The sequence below is a fragment of the Corvus cornix genome, chromosome 5, assembly GCF_000738735.6.
Source record: "Corvus cornix cornix isolate S_Up_H32 chromosome 5, ASM73873v5, whole genome shotgun sequence".
Classification (NCBI taxonomy): domain Eukaryota; kingdom Metazoa; phylum Chordata; class Aves; order Passeriformes; family Corvidae; genus Corvus; species Corvus cornix.
The window spans coordinates 9,471,081-9,486,309 of NC_046335.1; the positions used below are offsets into that span (position 1 = coordinate 9,471,081).

At 38.6% G+C, this 15,229-nt stretch overlaps 1 protein-coding gene across 5 annotated transcripts in view; it reads left to right on the plus strand.

Annotated features, from left to right (window-relative positions):
• Positions 1–3: 3 nt before the first annotated feature.
• The window catches only part of PPP1R13B (protein phosphatase 1 regulatory subunit 13B), a 69,138-nt gene continuing 53,912 nt past the window's right edge, over positions 4–15,229 (plus strand). For 2 of the 5 annotated variants that reach the window (XM_039553335.1, XM_039553336.1), the window contains exon 1: positions 4–261. In XM_039553335.1, coding sequence (XP_039409269.1) covers positions 253–261 — 9 coding nt within the window. In that variant the 5' untranslated portion in view covers positions 4–252. Of the gene's footprint in view, positions 262–13,572; positions 13,767–15,229 lie in introns of those variants that run through there. The other 3 variants (XM_039553337.1, XM_039553338.1, XM_010395656.4) reach the window with 2 other exon arrangements.

Below are 15,229 nucleotides of genomic sequence, written 5' to 3' on the forward strand. Positions count from 1 at the left end.
GCAGGAAGCGCCCGGGGAGGGAGGCGGGAGAGGCGGCCGTGCTCCGGAGGAGGAGGAAGGGGGTTGGGAGCCCGGCCGCCGTCGCCGCCTTCGCCTCTTCCTTCCGCCCGCTGCGCGGAGCGAGGCGCGCGGGAGGCACCTGTCACAGCCGCCAGGGCGAGCGCGGCGTCCTCCGCGGTGAGAGGCGGCGGCGGCGGCGGCAGGAGAGGCCCGGCACGGCTCGGCGGGCCCGGCGCGGGGAAGGCTGCGGAGATGATGCCGGTGAGTGAGAACGGTGAGAGTTCGCGTCGTCGGTCCCTGGCCTGGCGCCGCGCTGCCGGGCGCTGGGACGCCGCGCCTTTTCCTGCGGGGCTGCCGGCGGCGGATGGAGTGCGCGCCGTCATCCCTGGTGGAGACCCGGCCAGCCGGGGCAGAGAGCTGCGGAGCTGCGGAGACGCCGGCGAGCTCCGCGCCCGGGGGGTGGGGCAGCGGGTCACCGCCGTTCCTGGCTGTGGGGGGGCACGACCTGCCCCCGCCCCTCCACCCGCGGGGGCTGCACCGGCCGTGACAGGTCGGGGGCCGCGTCCCCCCGGGTCGCTGCCGGCAGCCGAGGCCCGCCGTGAGGCGTGGGGGGTGCGCTGTGTTTGGGTGAGTGGGTGTGCGGGGGGTGTGTCTGTTTGTTTGGGGGTTTTCCACCCAAACCCCGATCGCTTGCCGCCCGGGTGCGGGGAAGGGCTGAACCGTCCCGGGGCAGGCGGCTCTGGCCCTCCTGCCGGGGTCAAACGAGCGCAGGCGGCAGCTCCGTGTCAGCCTGGCTCCCTCCTCGGTTCCTGTCACCGCTTTTGTGAAGCCGTCGCTTATTTATCAAAGACAAACCCTTTCATTTTCCCTCAAACAACCTTGATTGTCTTCTGTGACAGAATCCCTGTCCGTTTCCTGCCCCCCGCTTCCCTCCCCTGTCGCTGTGAGCTGATGCAGTGGTCAGAAGAGAGTTGTTCCTGATGACTGTTCGTTTTATGACAAGATCCTTTGGGACGGAGTAATAAACAATCACATTCCTTTTGTTGATTTCTTTCAAACTCTGTTTGATCTCAAATGTGGCTTTATGAGATAGTCCCTTATATGGAGTATCTCCCATGTTTTCTCTAATTCCAGTAGAAATTAGCTTTTTATTCCCAGTTCCTCTGCAGTGTTTGCAGCCAAAGCACTGCAGCAGAATGTTTCTCTGTGAGAACATTAAAGACATCTTTTACAAAATTTTATTGCTCCAAATTTGTTTAATGACTGAGAGGAGAATATAAATAGCTTAAACTGTGTGTAAAATTTCAGATTGAAGAGTACAGGTAATGTTTTAAAGCCAGGTATTATGACAAGCTTTTTAACATCATGTGTGCTTTAACTTCCAGCTGCTGGGTGCTAAAATATTCTTATTGATACTGATGAGAATTGCAGTGCACTGGGTACATTAGAAACCAGCAACAAAGTTCATGGAGTTACCAACTTATGCCATGAACATATGAATGTTACCTTGTAGAAACAGAAACAAGGTGACAGCTTCATCTTCGATCTCATCCTGGGTTATGCTTTACATTCATAAAATTCCTGTTGAAAACCCAGCATGCCAATGACATGCTAAGTCACAACAAATGTATTTGCTTGCGATGTGTGGATTTCAGGTTAATGTCATAACTTGGGTAGTGCAGTGATTGACTTCTTAAAAAGTTTCTTTTTACCTACTTGAGTGTTTCTGCAGTGTCTTGTGTTACCTTCTTGTTCAAATGTGGTAGTTGTTTGTATTTATTGGCAGGTGGTTGAAGATTCAGACGTTTTTCTATGTTTTTGAAACACACTTCAAAGCATTTTTAAATGACAGATGCATTTTAATAAAAACAAATTACCTTGCTACAGGGGTAGTAATGTTGCAGATTAGAGCTTACTGAGTCCAAGTCCTGAAATAATAAATATTTTATTTTTCTAAGGACATTTTAGATGCTGTTATGGACATTATGTCAGTCAAGAATATGTATATTTAAATAAATATGTATATTTAAATGGACTCATGACAGGGCCTTTAGTCTTCTAGTTTTTCACCCCAGCTGGACTACAAGGATGAAAATACCCAACGCCATTTCCTGGACTCATCAATGTATAATATCAAAATAATGTGAACATACAGCTGTAGAACTGGACAAAGTGTTTTAGGTTTTTTACTCAATATTTTGTATTCTGAGAAGGGAAAAGTTAGTGATCTAACATTTTACTGTAGAGAATTCCTTGACTTCCTATTCATGGAAGCCTTTTTTTCCCCTAAACGTGTTGGGCTTTTGTTTGTGGGTATTTTAGGCTTTGAGTTTTTTAATATAATTAGCAAAAGCATAAAATAGCAAGAGGAGAGATTTTAATACTGCTAGACTTACCTACTTGTTAAACAGTTCATCACCATAGTTTTGCGTCAACAAATCAAAACTAAATGTCAACAAACTTTTGTAGTTTCTTAAAATTGACATTTATTAGACTTGAAGTAATTGATCTGGGCCATTTTTAGATTGGTAATTTTTTTGGCATTTTGTACAACCATTTTTAAGTGAAGTAGTATCTGAAGTCCCTGTTTTTCTCCTTTTGTGTGTTGTGGTTTTTTTTTTCCTCCCCTCACATGGGGAACAGTGTTCCTTCTCAGAGGTTTTTATCAATTACAGTTTCTTTTGTGAGTGGCATACCACTGTGTTCTTCAGCATCCTTTTCTTACAAGGATTTTATTCATTATCCTTTTTCGTATTGTTTGCTCTGTTCTGAAAAATACAGAATAACTCTATTCTTGGTCCTGAACCCACTTGGTCTTGCAGAAGAATTAATGATTTAGACTACAGTTTTCTCACCTGGTTTTTTTTTTTCCTTTGTTTTGCTGACAAGAGATGTCAATCGTAAACCCTTTCATCGCCTTCACGACATAAGGGCTATGTGTACGATGAGCTTACGATGCCACACTGAATATCACCTCTGCTAAGTACTCCTATAAATATGCCTTGAATATAGGGATATTTTTTCACTGAAAAATAAAGCTTAGTGTTTGTTGCATTCTTGAAATAAAGTGTGCAAACCTGGAACTATGTGGTATCCTTTCAAAGAGGAAATCTTTTGGGTTAAAACAACCACAGTTGTATTTATTTGCAAAAATATTGTGGATATAGCTCCTTTTTCAGCCACATAATCTATAACCTGTTTGGAGGAGCCTAGTTATGTATATTTTTGTCTATTTGCCCCAGCAGAGATGCTTTTTTGCATTATACTTTAGAGTTTGTGTTTGAAAGAGTATTGGAAACTTCCGTAAATAATGCAATTAATGCTTTTTCTGCTAGGATGGTAATTCTGGAACTACATCTTCTGTCAAGTATTAGCATTTTCCTTGGGCACACAAGGGTGCACACAAGAAAAAAGTAACTTAAAAGGAGCACTGTTTTCCCACTTACAAAGAAATACAATGCAATAAGGAACTGGTATGTTGGAGCAGTGTGTAACGCTTCCCTTTTTTTGCCTTAATTTTGGGTATAATTCTTTCACAGCATGTGAGCTAACACCACATGAAAGGCATAGAACTGTGTAGAGCCTGTACACCGTCAGTAAAGTGGTAAGACAGGTGATGGTGGGTACTGTGTAAGAAATTGTGATGGATCAAATCTTTTAGGAGGAATAGTTGGTATTGCATGTTCTCCTAGCAGAGCTTTTCTGGTTTTGCCTTTAACTTACGAATATCAGGGAGGTTGCAGTTGTCATTCCTCCATCTAGGAGAAGCCTTACAGGACTTTGTGTGAGGCTTAGAGTTGCTGGACACATCTGTGTGTGTAGGATCAGGTAGTTGGGATGGTTGTTTTCATAGAAGGGGGAGTGAAAAGTTCAGAGAGTGTTTAGTGGGTTGTTTTTTTTTTTTTTCTAGTTAATTTTGTGGGACACTGCAAGTCTTCTCTGAAGATGCCCATGACAGATGCATAATTTATGTTTGATTAGAGGATTTATATGTAAGCTCCGGACCTATGAAGATGAATAATATGACTGGTAAAATACAAAGCAGAGATGGATATTTGCAGGAGTTATTTTTCAATTAAGCTGGTGAATTAAGAAAAAGTGGGGGGTTTGGTGGGCTTTTTGTTGTTTGGTTGGGTAGTTGGGGTTTTTCTGTTTGTTTTAAAATGAGTATACACTTGTCCTGTGTTCAGTCTAAAACATTTCCCAAAAAGTCCAGAGTAGGCATTGTTTATTATATTGCTTATAATTTAAAACCAAAATATTCTTAAATCAGTGTCCCCTGTTCTCCTTCCCTCAGAAGGTTGCTACTCATATAATTATACACTGTAAAGGAAGATGTGTCACTATAATACACTTAAATCAACATTATGAATTTTCATTAAATTAATATGAGCAATTTCCAGTGATATGGAGATAAAATATATTGTGATTAATTCAGAACTGTATAGTTCTCAGCAATACTGATATCCTTGTTTGCTGAATAAATCTGACCTGACTGTAGAGAATAATTTGCAAGTTTACCAGCCATTATTAATGGAGTTATTTATTGCAACAAAGCTTAAAGGCCATTTCATGTTTTTTTGGATCATGTCACTGTTTTTTTAGGTTGACAGAATATGGCCTATTCTGTGGTAAAAATAAGTTCATCAGCTTCACCATGTCAACAAAAAGTACTATTCACGTGCTAGTCTGGTAATAGAATATTTAAATATATTTATTATATATATGTGAGTATGTTGAAATGAATGAGTATTTTGAGGGAAAGGATACTCCCTCATATGTTAACATAGATCAGTTTGTTGTCCATTGTAGACTCCAGAGAAAATAAGTATTTGTTTGACAACAGAATTCCGTTCCACCAGACTGACTTATCTAACAAAGCCAAGTTTGATATGAAATACATTATTTAAAAAACCTTGCTTATTCACATACTTATATTTAGATGCATACAGCTGTGGAACAGCCCCCATTTTGCCAAGAGTTGCCCATAGATAGAATAAAGGCAGTGCTTTTTTGTAAAGAATTTGAAGTCTAATGCTTGGTATTAAAAACAGAGCTCATGTTTATTATCTTTTTAAATGTCCAGAGGGGGTTAGATAATTTTTTTTTTCTTTATGAACTATAGGCATCTTTAAAAATAAAAAAAATCATTGCTGAGTGTCATGGTGTGATGCCAAGACACTGAGACTAGAGGTTTGAAGAAGGAAACAAATTATTGCCTGATTAGGGGAGTGGGGGGAAGGCATCTTGCTCCTTTTCCCTCATGACTCACTGTTGGAATTTACAAGTCTTATGTGTTTGTCTAAATTAAAAGCTTAGTATTACCATATATTAATTACTAGCACAAGATAGCTCAAAATACTTCACCTCTTAAATGAATGTGCTAGCCTGGGATATAGGAGGTTCATTCCCAGGTTTGTATCAGACCCCAGCAGAAGGAGATTTTAAAATTCTTTTCTTAAAGTGAAAAATGATAATAGGTGATCCCAAATATCTTTGAAATCTTTCTGCATTTATGAACAGTTTTTCTATCAGTCTTGAATCCCGTGTCTCATTTGTTCTTAAATTGTGGTAAGATTTTTAAGTAAACAAATATTCGAAGATACGAATTTTAACACTTCAGGCTGGTACATTTTTCTGGGAGTTGGGAAATCTGCCATTATAATCTATTAGACTTGAAAACATGTAATAATCTTAAATGTGTTAGGTAATTTATCAGTGGAGTGTGCTCAATGTTCTGAGGTTCTGGAAGCAATTTTTTTATGACAGACAATAATAGAATTCTATTGTGCAATAATAGACGCCATCCTTCAGAAGCAGATTTGTGTGTCAAAGGCAACAATGGTACCTGGAGGACAAAGCCTAAATTCTACAATAACTCAAAGGACCAGCAAAAATATGAACTGCTTAGTGGAGGAACAAAAAATGTTTCGAACTTCAAATTTCAGTCACTCTACCTGGGTTTTAGGTCACCCTGTTATTTTTTTTTTAGATCATGCTTAGAAGCAAGTACATGTGCTGTATTGGAGAGCAGGTTTAGCATTGTGGTGCAGTAGGATGTCGGAGCAGCTGAATTCCTTTCAGGGCTGAGGTTTCACAATGATGAGCTGGGTTAACCATTTCCTGCAGCTCTGGAAGAGGCTGCTTCCTCTTCCTTGCTGCTCATTCCCACCATTGGCTGTGAATGGGCTGCACTGTTTGTCTCAGTAAGCTGATCCAGCTCACTAAAATCAAATGTAAAAATAGCTGTATCCAAAGAACACTGAAGAGATTTATGTACACATGTATATATGTGAGTATATACATGTACATGTGTGTGCATATTGCATTATGACTGTTGTCTTGTCCGTGTTGGTACAGGAGGGAGCAGACTGTTGGGCTAAGATTGATAACAGAGAAGGGGATGGGCAAGTGGAATCTCTCTCTTCAAGTATTTTTATTTATTCAGTTTATTGTGGAGCTCTACCCCAGGCAGTGTATTTTGAACAGGTGAGTAGAACAGCGAGGTGAAACTAAAGGTCTCTGCAGTGCGGTAATGTTGTTACTTCAGAGATAAGTTATGGTTTCACCAATTTCCACTCTTTATTGCATACCCTGTAACACTTTACATTTTCTCTGAAATGGGAAAAAGTATGGATATTGGTTTTTTGGTAAAATATGTGGTCTTTGAGGAAATCTTGAGAAACAAATATAAAATTGGGACACAAAAAAAATGGAAAACCAGTAAAACTTAACTGGTAGTTGCTAGTCTGCCATCATTTCCCACTCCTCACTTTGCAGTGTTGCATTCCTTCTAATTTCTGCCCATTATTTCCTTATTCTCTAGATTCATAGTGTATTCTAGCCTAGTTCTTTGGTAGTGGAAGTACAATTAAGATTTTTGTTTTAGTTTCCATTCTGCTTAGCAGCAGAATTCTATTTATGCGTGAAGAGTCTGTAGCTATAAAATACTTTATTTAAGGAATTCCAACTCCAGCAGGAAGCAATCTCATCTAAACTTGCATATGTTGCAAACACTGTATTTAACCCATGTATCCTGATACCTAAGTTTGACGAAAGGACCTCTGCATTCGCAAGGTTAAACTTTTGTTTATAAATTGAGAATGGGGGAGGAAACTGAGGCTTCACTTTTGTGTAGGTGAAATGGATGTAACTGCAGGGGTTGCTGAAGTCCTGCATCCCTGCTGCCCCCTCTCTTGGCTCTCTCTGGTATTTGTCTGTTTCTGTGCTGAGCTGTTTGCAAACTCAGCAGGAAGTTGTTTGCCCTTACTTTTTTTTTATTCCTTTGTTTCTTTCCCCCGCCCCCCCGGGATACTTCTCTGCCAGCTGAGCACACTGAAACTGGCTCGGGGCAGGGTCAGATAAGCACTGGAACCAGCACAAGAAAGGGCAGAAGTGTGTAGATTGCAGGAAGGATGTAATCAGTTTTATCAGTTTGGGTTTGGATTTTGTAGCCTGAAACGACTCCATGGTGGTGAATAAATACGGGGAGATGGATTCATACCAAAAGCATCTAGATCTATGTCCAAAATGGCAAAGAAGCATAACTTCCCTGCTCTCTGAAGTCAGAGCAAGTAAACAGTGAGTTTCCAAGGTCTCTGCTAGGCTGATCTAGCAGAATCTTTCCAGTCCCAAATCCCATGCTCATAAGCAAGGGGCATTGACTAGCATCTGGATTAATTCTGTGTTCTAATCTCTTGGGAGCCAGTTGGACTCTGGGAGACCAGAAAGCCTTGTTTTCCTTAAATCCAGAATGTGTCTGTCCAGACCTACTAAGGTGAACAGCTGAGAATTGGTGAGAGTTCCCGTATTAGATGAAAAATGCAGACAGAGCTGCATAAATGTGTGCAGAAAAGCCTTGCCTGCGTAGCTCTCTGGTATTGAAAGGGAAAGAAACAGAGTGGCTTGAGAATAGCAAGGTTTACCACAGCCATTAAGTACAGGCTTATCTGCATCAATTTTTTTTTTAGTTTCTCCATGAAGCTGCGTAAAGTCTTAGTTTATAGTAACATGTACAGTTTAAGTTGAGAAGACATACTTTGAATGCATTTTTGCATGAGAAAATGCTTTTCTAATCCTGTTTCCTAATGCAATTTGTCTAATTTATGTTTCAAGACAGTGCTGCACCTGATGGTATTCTTACTGCTGCTCTGTAGGTGATACTTTCAACATACTAATGGTACTTTCAACATAATTCAACTTTTTTTTTTCTTACCTCCTCCTCCTCCCCCAATGCTTACTACTTTATAAACAAACAGACTTCAGAAAGACTGAACTATCTCACTATCTTCTAAAATCTTAACCAGGGTGTTGGTCAAAATCTGTCCTGAATTTATTCTACTTAGCCAGAGGGGTTTCAAATTACTTAAATCCAGAATGTTGTCATATTATGTTTTTAATAAATGTTACTGATAGCTCAATCACTTGCTTTGAAAAGATAAAATGTAAGGAGAGGATATTTTCACATTGTTATGGTATAATTGATGTCTGTAAAATGGTCATCAGGCTGTTAGTGTTTTGTAGAGAAGATAATGTGATAGAGCATAAACCGTGTGATGGCATGGACAGCATAGGAAACTAGTATGCCTAAAAAGTTTAAACAGTTCAACCAGTGGTTATTGGACTGAAACTGTTACCCATTGACAGCTTAACTAACTTGTTTGGGCATCTGAGAAAGCATCTGTGAAGCCACTGCTTACAAATCATAGAAGATAATTTTTATACTACATGGGTATGTTATATATCCCAACTTATTCAAATATATACATTGAAGTAGACAAACCGGGTTCTTAGTGTTAAAGTTGCTATTCAGATCCCTCCACAGAGAAGTGGTTAGGTTTTACTGCTGTGTATTTAAAATGCAAGTTCTTGGAATTGAAATTTTGAATGATTCTGCAGGCTAGTGAATGGGTTAATTACTGTCCAGGCACCAAACAGTTGGACTGTAGGTACACTTCGGGAGATGACTGAGTTCGTGAAACAGTGTCTTGTGAAAATAAACTATGAAACTCATCTCTGTGTACAGCTTTATCTCTGCATGCAGCTCTGAATGTCTCAGCATGCCTGATGCTTAATTTCCTAATATACTGTTTTATTGTCCCAAGTCATCTAAGTTTCAGTCAATTTTAGCTGCAAGTCTGAATCACATACTTCTGATTATGGAATAAAGATCTGTAATGGTTGACTTCCTTTACACTTCTAGATTATGTCATGATCAACGCAATTATTTTAAAACCATATCACATGGATTAGAGTCTATCCTAGCCCATGTCACCTGGAAATCTTTTCAGTCCTTTTTCTGAACAGCTTTTTTGGTGTGCTAATAGTACAGTGGAGCTGTCATTTTATTGTTATTTATTAACACTTCAGCAAGGGCTTGTTGGATATGGGAAGATGCTATACATGTCCAAGCTTTACATGCAAACAAATAAATTTCAAGTCTTGTTTGCAGTGCTCTCCCCCTGCCAAAATCCTGACTGCAGTACTTTATTTTTACCTTTTTTTTTCCCCCCCTCCCAGATGGTGGAAAGCACTAGTATTTGTTTTTGTTAATCAGATAGGAGGTGAAGTGGTGAAGGAGGTTTAAATCAATTTAAATTGTGAATTATAAACTGTTCTGTTTACCCCAGTGTGATTTTGAAATCCAATTCAATACTTACATTGGAATAATTTAATTTATATATCAACTATTTTAGTTTTGCTCATTTTTAGCTAAACATAAAGTACTTTTGAATTGGATTCACTTTCATGTGTACCAACCATTAGAATATTTTGATAGAGGAATTTTTGTGTTTATGGTTCAAAATTATAACCTGAAAAAGCAGTTTAAGGGACATAAAAGACACACTAAATCAGAGGATTTACTGTACAGTGTTTCTAATATGGTATTTTTGTGTTTCTGGGCGTTTATGACATCCAACCTGAATGATCTTTGGGATTTGAGTCTTCAAGGCATTACTGGATTACCCCCATTTGCTGCTGCTCCCTTCCCCCAGTCATCTGAAGCTACCAAATACTGCTCAGTTCCCTTTCTGAAGAACTGAGAAGCTTTGACACAAAATTACAAGTAAGCTTCATCTGGAGCGTGCGTGTAGTTGCCCTTATCTTTTCCATGCAGGAAAAGGCTTTTGGTCAGCTTTTTCTTATTATCTCTCCAATAATTTAGAAATTTTTTGAGCACTGGGGTTTCAACAGCCTCTTTTCTTCCAGTGCTCAGGGATGAGTGTTCTGATGTGTCTGAATTTGTCTTCCTCCCCCCTACCTGAGGTGGGGACCAAAGTCTTTCAGTGATCCTTCTTGTTAAGTAATGCAGTTTTCTTGTGAGACAAGATGTGTTCAAATATGTGAAAGAAAGGAAAAATATGAATATTGTCATGTAGATATGTATGTTTTTATATATAAGTGTCTGTAGTCATACTGGAATAAACAGTTTGATTTCCTGGGGGCTTAGGGGTACCACTGTATTTCTTAACATCTTTTGGAGAGCAGATTGTAAAATCCCTTCCGTATACTCCAGCCTCATATGGGAAAAAGGAAACATGCTCCCCAAAAATGGCTCTCTCTGTAGGTTATTGAGTGTGCAGTTCTTAGTGTAGTGGAACATCATGTTTTTTACCTCAGTGAAACAGGTTTAAGAAATGCATAAACTTAGTTGTCCATTTACTGAAGTGGAAGTGATCCGTAAACCTAGATACCTGTCTCATTAAGTGTTACTAATTTAAAATGATCTGTGAAAATATTGATTTTGTTGTTACTGTTGATGGGGTTTTGTTTTTATGGGTGCTTTGTTTGTTTTACTTTTCCTAGTATAGTCCATGGATTTTTGATTGATGCTACTGCAGAAACAGAACGATAATATATAGAAAAAATCCAAGGTGTTTTGGTTTTTTAAATCTTGGATGCAAGTTATAAGACGTTAATTTTCATCTGGATGTAATATTAAGGTGTCTGTTTAGATTCATTTTCCACAAATATGGAAGAACTTAACGTCTGTGCAATCATGTGTATTTGTAGTTAAGCGTGTCTAAATAAATTGTACATTTGCACATTAGGCATTTACAAAATGGCTTATATAGCAAGAGGAGAGAAGTGACAATAGTGAGAGAGTAAAATAGGGTGGCAAAGTGAAACAAAAGTTATTAAGACAAATAAGCTGTAATTTAAAGTTATTGCTACCCTGCATGCAGTATGGTGTTACATTCCTTCTGAACTCTTGCTTTTCTTCTTACTCTTTCATTACTTCTCTAAGTATTCTTAGCTGCTCACATCTATCAGTTTTCATCTCTAGCTTTATATTCAGTAGTTTTCCATTTTGTGTAGACATTTGATGTAAAGTTGTATACATTTTAGGGAATTATACTTTTGAATTTTCCTTTATATCCTTTTTTTCCTACGTCATTCCATGTAGTTTTCAGAGATCAGGAGTGTCTTCGTATTAAAGTACTTTAGTGGGATCACAGGCTGCAATAACTTTCCTACTGAGTGTTTTGCATAATCTGCAGGTGTTTAGATTTGCTACATATGAGCTTTTTCACACAGGGCAAGACTCCTTGGATCTTACATGGGATTTGTTTGCATTTAATATAGGAGAACAACTTACGTCAGTATGTCAGTGAAATACTGCATGTACCTCACCTCCTTCATCTAAAACATTCAAAACTTCTTGAAATTTTAGTGAGGAAAATCCCCTTCTTGCTTTAATTTAGGATTGTGAGGCTGATATGTTAAGTAGCCAGAGACTGTGGTATTCTTATCTCTCTACATATATTCTAGATTTGTATTTACCTGACAGTAACAGTTCTAAAGCAGCCAAATATCTGCACTGGATCAGGTACTTAGTGTGGAGATGATCCTTTCATAGGGCATAAGGGGCTACCCTGTGTTTGTATTGGTTTTATTATTTATCTGATTTACAAATTACACACAGATGTTTTCAGTTATTTCAGGAGGCATGACAGGATGAAAGGGAAGTTCAGTGACACATGTTTATTTTAGTTCCTATTCTTCTTTTGAAAGATCCCAATTATCCAATAGGGATGACAGGCTTTAGTGTTTGACCCTCCCATATACTTCTGGTCTGCATGTCTGTATTGTCTTCCTAAGTAAGGATTTTATAAGTTTGGGGGTCGGTTTAAAAGAATTCAGACCATAACCATAGTTGAAAGAGCGGCGCAGTAAGTGTTAAAACAGGCCCAGCTTTTCCTCTCAAATATTTATTCGTGTGATAGTTTGTTTTTCTGGCAGATCAAGATACAATCTGGTTTTGGAGAACAACCAGATTAGACTTTTTCCATCCTTCCTAAAGCAAAACAACCCTTCCCTTTTAAGAAATAACCTTGAGTTTCTCATTTATTTAAAATGTTCTCAGTTGCTAACAGGTTAATTTTTTTGAGTTGCAGCGTTTTAAAAATTTGACACTATTCTACCAATGTTATTCTCAATAAATCTCTCAACATGGTACAAGTCTGCAGAGGAGGAAGGAAGAATACTGCATGGGATCAGAATGTTTTTGTTGGTGACAAAATGCCTTATGGGAGGACAGTACTAATTCTGAATGTTGAAGCATTTTAAATACAGGATCTTGTTTGCTTTGTCTGCTCTGCTGCTGCTGGTAGGGGAGGGTAAAGTAAAAATGCTGTGGCTCACAAGCGAAGTTTAGAGCTCTATACTTTCCTCTTCTTGGGTAGCACTGTAAGGTGCTACACAAAATGTGGCTCATAGCTCTGAGAGAGATGGGTTATCTGGTTCTGCTGATCCTTCATAGCGTGGGTTGGTTGGTTTGGTTTTGGTTCGGTTTTGTTTTTACCTTTGGGTCTCCTCTCTCCATTTGCTCTAGGAAGGGAACAGATCAGGCTGGAGAATTATGCTTTGCTCCTGCAATTGTAGAGTAAGGACTAAATGCACTGTTGGTGCCATCGCTCTGCCTGTTCCCCACTCCTGATCCTGTATAGCGTTGACAGGAATGATGATAAACATTTGCTGTCCCTTGACATGACGAGACAGTCAGAAACATAGTTTACAGTTTATATTCTCTGCTGCTTGAATTATGTCCAACAAGAAGACAGACTTTGCCAAGAATGGAGTAGTGCTTGAACTATAGTACTTTTAGGCGTAAATATATGGCGGAGTTGTTGTTTTTAAGCTGGTTGTTCGATTTAAAACATTTCTTTGATTTAAGAAAATGTGCCATGGAAATATCTTTTGACAGCTCTTAGGATCATTTGCTCTTAGGACTTCTGCTCCTGTCATGGCCCTCTTCAACAGGAAAGTCATTTCTGTGTCTTTTGAGACAGAGCCTTACATGTAAATTTATTTAAGATAAATACTTACTGTTCATCATTATTGTAATAGCAACAAAGACTACTATTGCACAATGAGAGGATAGCAGAACTCCCCTACTGCAACCTTGCCTAATTAGGTGAAACTTGATCTAGCCTATCTTGTTCCTGTCACAACTGTGGCCTGTCTTGTTTCTTTAGAACATCTTATCACTGCTCGTCATTACTGCCTGAATTCATGTGCCAGTAGACCAAAAATACTCCATTTAAGTAGTTTTTCACTGTAGTTGTTGCACAGAAACTGTTATTAGGTTTTAGCTTTACACAATATTTTTATATTCACTGCTATTTACAACTGTCCACATGAAGAATATTTTAAGGATGGTTCTTCAGAATATTGTAAAAACATCAAAAGGGAAATCCTGGCTACCGAAAAAGACTGGACTTAAATCTAAACAGTGGACCAAGGACAGAATTACAAAAAAGAAGGTGGGATAACATTGGGTTTTGTTTATTTGCTGTAATATTAAGCATTTTTGGATTTATTTTTGTAAAAGCGAATAGTGAATCTTTATAATGGATTTGTGTGTGTGTGTGTATGTGAGATTTTTACTTGAAGGTCAGGGTTTATTGCCTTATATGATTTTCTTCTGTATATAAAATGTCTGAAATTTTAAATTTCACCTTGCATAGCTTGGTTTATTATTATTAGTAGTAGTAGTAGTTTTGATTCAACCAAAGTGGACTTCTGAGTGTAAAACAATAGCTTTTAATTTTTAGATCTGCGACCTTAAAACTAAAGAAGTGTTTTGGAAAGAATTATTCCACTCTGATGAAAGGAAAATTCTGCTGGCTTGCCTGTTGAATCCCCAAGGATGTATTCATTTTTCACTTACAATTTTTTACCAAGCCAGATAACGTCTTTACATCTAAGATTGAATGGCTAGTACTCCCTGAAAGCAATGCACTAAACAATCAGGATTTTGTTAATACTTCCTGCTTAGTGGGAGAAAGCTGTGGTAGTACTTTCTGCATTCACTCTATTGAAAATGAAGAAAGAATGGTGCTGGTTCCATTTGCAACACTACGTATGGTTGTGTGTCTATAGATTTTGTAGAAATTGTTCCTTGTTTGTAAAATGAAAAAATGATGTTCGCTGCTACAAATCATGTTTATTATTTGACAAAAAGCATGATCTTTAGTAAAAATGCCATGTTGGTTGGTTTTGTTCTGGTTGTGATTTACTCTTCTTTGTTTGATGGGGTGTTTTTTTCATATTTTGTTAAAAAGTTTGTAAAAGAAAAGATACAAATGCCTGTCTTTGTATCCTATGCTTTTTCAATGAGATGATTTTTTCTATGCAGTAGGTAGGTCAGGCTTTTCTGGAATTAAGTGGATTTTGGATGACTTTGCTGTAGTTGTTGACAAGGTCGAACACAAGACTGTAGAAACATCAGCACCTCCCTGTCCTTAACCTTAGCCAAAATATTTTTAATAATTTGAGAACATTCAGTTCCGTGATACAAATTTGATGGGACACTTTTGTTGCATGTGGATTTTGACGATTGTTTTCTTTCAGGAAAATTGACTCGTACCCTCATACTGAACTGTGCTCGTCAGCTTTGCCTGGTGTTGTCAGACTGAGCTTTCTTTCCAAGTAAATTGCAGTGTTGCTAATGCCAATATACAAAAAAGCTTGAATAGGACTTTGTTCCACATCCCCACCTAATAAAAGTAAAATACTAAATTTTTTGTCTGTCTTACCTGTCATCTGGGTCTTGAGTCTTGATGGAGGGTGTCCTTTTTTGTAGAGTGTGGGGGTTCAGGTGTGTATGGATTTTTTTGGTGTCGGTTTGTGAGTGGTTCTTTGGTTTAGGTGGGGGATTTTTTTTAAACCTTTCATTTTAGTGAATCCAACTTTTTTTTTTTCCTGACTGGAAAGCTGAGATTAT